A 6,000-nucleotide genomic window follows, 5' to 3' on the forward strand; every position below is an offset into this window, starting at 1 on the left:
CACATGATTACAACCGATACTTTTACAGTGTACAGTTACATGATAAGGGAATAACGTTTAGTGCATGGTAAAGCCAGCAAAGTCCAATCAAGGATAGTCTGAGGGACATCAAAGAGATTGAAAGTAGTTCAGCACTGCTCTCTGGATGTTTAGGCAAACATAAACAATAACGGCCGAACGGCAATGTTTGTTCTGTGTTTATTATTGTCACGTGTACCGAGGTACATTGAAAAGCTTTTTCTATATAAGCGCTATATCTAACTCTCTCTTGAATCAAGCACTTGAATGCTACATAACACTAACCTCAGCAGCTATGATCTTCCAAAGACTGTGTCTTTGGTTACAATATGAACTTTGTTTTTTCCCTGTATTAAGGTCACCGAGTACAGTATAACGTATTAATGTATTGTTTTATTGATTATTATACACTGTCCATGTGTTATTGCATTTATGGCCCATTAAGCTGCAGCAAGTATGAATTTCATTGAAGATTTAAAGATATAGCATGAAAACAGACCCATCGTTCCACCGAGTCCATCCTCACCATCAATCAGCCATTCACACGAGCTCCATCACCACGTTCTCATGCACACTAGGAGGGCAATTTACAGAGGGCCCATTAACACACAAACCCGCACGTCTTTGAGATGTGGGAGGAAACTGGAGCACCCGGAGGAAACCCACACAGTCACATGAAGAACATATAAGCTCCACACGGACAGGATGGAACCTGGGTCTCTGGCGCTGTGAGGCAGCTGCTCAGCCAGCCAGGCCACTGTGCCCCAACCCCAGGAATTAATTTAGTCAATCTCCTTTGGACTGCCTCCAGTACCAGTACATCCTTTTTAGTCTGAAGAAGGGTCTCGACCCGAAACTTCACCCATTCCTTCTCTCCAGAGATGCTGCCTGACCCGCTGAGTTAGCCCAGCATTTTGTGTCTATCTTTAGTATAAAGTATTTCTGATCTCAGGAATCATCAGATAGATACATTAGTAAAAAGCAGAGGGTGAAGTGAAGAAATATCACTGGCGTCTATTCCAAGGTATACCCTCATTCTTCATGAGAACCTTTTCCAATCCTGACTCTCTCTGTAAACATAGAAACATAGAAAATAGGTGCAGAGGTAGGCCATTTGGCCCTTCGAACCTGCACCATTCGCCATGCAATATGATCATGGCTGATCATCCAACTCAGTATCCCATCCCTGCCTTCTCTCCATATCCCATGATCCCATTAGCCACAAGGGCCACATCTAACTCCCTCTTAAATATAGCCAATGAACTGGCCTCAACTACCTTCTGTGGCAGAGAATTCCACAGATTCACCACCCTCTGTGTGAAAAAAGTTCTTCTCATCTCGGTTTTAAAGGATTTCCCCCTTATCCTTAAGCTGTGACCCCTTTGTTCTGGACTTCCCCAACATCGGGAACAATCTTCCTGCATCTAGCCTGTCCAACCCCTTAAGAATTTTGTAAGGTAAGGAAGACCCAAGTGTTTCCCATTCTGTGTTTTACAGATTTCCATTGGTCAGAGCCCTTGAGCTGGCTCATGTTTCTGAGGTGAAAGCTCTCATGGATCAATTGATGTTGGCTGTTCCCATTCCTGCTTCAGCGTTTCCAGTCCTCATCTCCAACTGCCTGGGAAACTGCCCACCAACAAGGACAAGGCAGCAAGTATGGAGAGTACAGCACAGAATCAGACTCCCACCACATGCTCCCTCTTCACACTTTCTTTAGAAGGAAAGCCAGAACCTTTCAGTGAATGATTTCCCCCATATCCTGGTCCTCTGCTCCTCACCCCAAATACAACTGGGCCAACCATGTGCTTGAATTAGTTTATAGATACCACATGGAAACAGGCCCTTCAAGCTGTCTGTACGACTGAATCTGTCCACACTGAGTCTGTGTCGACCAATGATCACCCACACACTAGTTCTATCTTACACACTAGCGACAATTGACAGAAGCCAACTCACCCACATATAAAACCGACCTTTGCTTTTCACCACAAATGCAACTGGGCCAGCCATGTATATATATTTTTTTAAAAGAGATACAACGTGGAGACAGGCCCTTTGGTCCACGGAGCCCATGCCATGCCGACCAACAATCACCCATACACCAGTTCCATCCTGTAACAATGTATAGATGCCAATTCACCCACATACCTGCACGTCTTTGGATTGGGGGAGGAGAAACCGGAGCACCCGGGGAAAACAGACAGGGAGAACAGGGAGAACATACAAACTACGTACAGACAGCACCCGTGCTCAGGATCGAACCCTTGTCTCTACCGCTGTACCACTGTGCCGCCCAACACATTGGCAGAAGGAGCATTCAGAAGAATGGGTTAGTGCAGTCTCTCAACTCTCAAGAGTTATTGAATCATAGTTATTCAATCAAGCCCAGTGCCATCTAGCACAAAACAGCCACGTTCTAGGTTCTCTATCCACCCTCCTGAACATTCCTGGCCACCCCCACCACCACGGCTGTAGTGTGCAACACCTGTATATACTCCACTTACTCACCTGGGCCACTCTGACAGCACTGCCCAAACATAGAAAATAGGTGCAGGAGGAGGCCATTCGCCCTTCGAGCCAGCACCGCCATTCAATATGATCATCCACAATCAGTACTCCGTTCCTGCTTTCTCCCCATACCCCTTGATTCCGTTAGCCGAAGAGCTAAATCTAACTCTCTCTTGAAAACATCCAGTGAATTAGCCTCCACTGCCTTCTGTGGCAGAGAATTCCACAGATTCACAACTCTCTGGGTGGAAATGATTTTCCTCATCTCAGTCCTAAATGGCCTAACCCCTTATTCTTAAACTGTGGTTCCGGACTCCCCCAACATCGGGGAACATTTTTCCTGTCCAATCCTTTAAGAATGTTATATGTTTCTATAAGAACCCATGACTCTGCCTTAAAGGAAGGCAAGAGAAGCAAGTATATGGAGACACCTGCACCAGCAGCCTGACTTGGAAAAGCGCCATCAGTCATTTATTGCTACTGTGGGACTAAACCCCAACAACACTGAAGGAGCACCATAACCAGAAGGACTGCAGCAGCTCAGGGAGCGACTGATTGAGCGGACAAAGGTGAAGGACGATTAATACTCACACCTATATTCCATGAGAGAATTTTGTTTTAACTCTATGCTATGAGAGTCCCCACATTTCTGGCCTAGAGGAAGCTGTGAAAGTGAGGCCTCCCCAAGGAAACCTACAAAATTCTTAAGGGGTTGGACAGGCTAGATGCAGGAAGATTGTTCCCGATGTTGGGGAAGTCCAGGACAAGGGGTCACAGTTTAAGGAGAAGGGGGAAATCTTTTAGGACCGAGATGAGGAAAACATTTTTCACACAGAGAGTGGTGAATCACTGGAACTCTCTGCCACAGAGGGTAGTTGAGGCCAGTGCATTGGCTATATTTAAGAGGGAGTTAGATGTGGCCCTTGTGGGTAAAGGGATCAGGGGGTATGGAGAGAAGGCAGGTACAGGATACTGAGTTGGATGATCAGCCATGATCATATTGAATGGCGAATGGTGCAGGCTCGAAGGGCCAAATGGCCTCTACTCCTGCACCTTTTTTCTGTTTCTATGTTTATACAGACTGGATACAGTTAGACGACTCCAATACTTGTACCCAGCCTGGGTAGGCAACATACTGAATGCTGCGCCTTATTCAGACTATTAGTGCATCTGGTTTGCAACTGGAATGCCACGGACACTGTGGGATGAAGGGCCTGATCCCGTTCCATGTTCTATCCCACGAAGGAGCAGATGGTGGATGGGGTCACAGGCCAAAGGTGAGCTCCAGGTCGGGGCCCAAGGATCTCCTGTGCGGATGGGAAGGCCCGGAGACCAGGCAGGGGACATGCAGCCCAGCGCAAGTAGCTGAGGCTTCCGGATGCAGCTGCCCCCCCCCCACCCCCCCACCCCCAGCGCCCTCACTACTTGTCCAGGTGCTCACTAACAGCGTATCGCCCGTCCCCGACCAACAGAGATATAAACAAGTTTCCTTCAACAACCAGATCATCTGACAGCTTTTGCTAAATGATATGCTGAAATGCAAAAAAGAGAACTTTGCAGGGGAGGGCCAGTGAAACATAGACAATAGGTGCAGGAGTAGAGGCCATTCTGCCCTTCGAGCCTGCACCATTCGCCATTCAATATGATCATGGCTGATCATCCAACTCAGTATCCCGTACCTGCCTTCTCTCCATACCCCCTGATCCCTTTAGCCACATCTAATTCCCTCTTAAATATAGCCAATGAACTGTGTGGCCTCAACTACCTTCTGTGGCAGAGAATTCCACAGATTCACCACTCCACACCAATTCCACAGAGACCCACACAGAAGCAGTTTAAAATGTCCTTTAAAAATACGACGGTGATGAAGTGGCGTGGTCCTACCTAGGGTATGCGAGAGAGGGTAGCACTCACCTTACAGCCGAACATGAGGGACAGAGTCTTGTTGGTACATACCACCTTGCACTGACACAGTACAGGAGAGAAACAGGCCAGCTCTTTAATTGGCGGTGACATTATATGGAGCCCCATCCAAAAATAAAATAAAATAAATGTTATCCCAGGGCTTGAGGATGCTGATCTGTCAGAAACCGAGGCCGGAAAACAATCCTTAGCAAGTGGCGCTCTTAGATCATTCCTTTTGTCTGTTCAGCCAGCTGCATCTCTCTCTCCTTCCCTCCTGAAACCTGTCTCCTCTCTCTCTCTCTCTCTCTCTTCTCTCTCTCCCGCTTGCTCAGTATTCCATCATTGTGCTCTCTCTGTCTCTCCCCGATCGCTTGCACACCATGCCTGCAAGCCCTGGGAATTCCGAGCCAATCAGCTTGCCGAGGATTTACCAAACGGAAGAAGGGATGAGGGGGAAGGTGGAGGGGGGGGGGGGGGGGGGTGGATGTGGAGGGGAGGCGGGGGAAGTGGTGGGAGGGGGAGAGAACAGTGGAGCAATGGATCCGGAAGCTACCAACCCACAGGGCTAATGCTCTCGCCATCTCCTGCAGCGGAGATTTAAACCGCGGGAGGCGGAGACAGTCGGGTGAAGCAGCGCTGGAGGATTTAACTACATCCATGTATAATTCATGGAGGAGCTGTCAGTGTAGGGAGAGCAGTTGCCAAATTCCCCCGTCCATCAGCTCTGTGTGTGCTAATCAGACTGGCTCACTATCCCCTGCGCAACCTCTGCATTGCTCCCACACACACACACACACACCCCCACACACACACACACACTCCTGTAGCTCCTCTCCTGATGTACTGAGGCCAGTTACACTTCATCGCTTGCCCCCTACCCTGGCCCAGAGCCGTCGGCATTAGTGACGAGGCTGAGTCTAGGTTGAGCTGGCTGGGGCTCCATTCCGTGGAGCGCAGGAGGATGAGGGGTGATCTTATAGATGTATATAAAATCATGAGAGCAATAGATCGGGTAGATGCACAGGAAATCGAGGACCGGAGGACATTGGCTCAAGGTGACGGGGAAAAGATTGAATAGGAATCTGAGGGGTAACATTCTCACACAAAGGGTGGTGGGTGTATGGAACGAGCTGCCGGAGGAGGTAGTTGAGGCTGGGAATATCCCAACGTTTCAGAAACAGTTAGACAGGTGCATGGATAGGACAGGTTTGGAGGGATATGGACCAAGCGCAGGCAGGTGGGACTAGTGTAGCTGGGACATTGTTGGCCGGTGTGGGCATGTTGGGCCGAAGGGCCTGTTTCCACACTGTATCACTCTATGACTCTATGATCCCATTCCCCCAACTATTTCTGAGCAAGGGTGAGGCACCCTTCCATACTAGTTACTTGGCCTGCATGGCTGTTCATGTCTAAACCTGACAGCCCCTTGAGAAGGTGCTGATGAGTTGCCTTCCACTGCAGTGCAAGGGATCAAGGGATATGGAATCAAGGGATATGGGGAGAAAGCAGGAACGGGGGACTGATTTTAGATGATCAGCCATGATCACATTGAAATCCGGGGTACACCTG

The 6,000-nt window shown here is 48.6% G+C and overlaps 1 protein-coding gene across 1 annotated transcript in view; it reads right to left on the bottom strand.

Annotated features, from left to right (window-relative positions):
- LOC129694011 (disks large homolog 4-like) overlaps nt 1–4,814 on the bottom strand; it is a 69,627-nt gene extending 64,813 nt beyond the window's left edge. The window contains 1 exon segment of the mRNA XM_055630736.1: nt 4,441–4,814. Coding sequence (XP_055486711.1) covers nt 4,441–4,557 — 117 coding nt within the window. The 5' untranslated portion in view covers nt 4,558–4,814.
- Nucleotides 4,815–6,000: the final 1,186 nt, after the last annotated feature.

The sequence above is a fragment of the Leucoraja erinacea genome, unplaced genomic scaffold, assembly GCF_028641065.1.
Source record: "Leucoraja erinacea ecotype New England unplaced genomic scaffold, Leri_hhj_1 Leri_51C, whole genome shotgun sequence".
Classification (NCBI taxonomy): Eukaryota; Metazoa; Chordata; class Chondrichthyes; order Rajiformes; family Rajidae; genus Leucoraja; species Leucoraja erinaceus.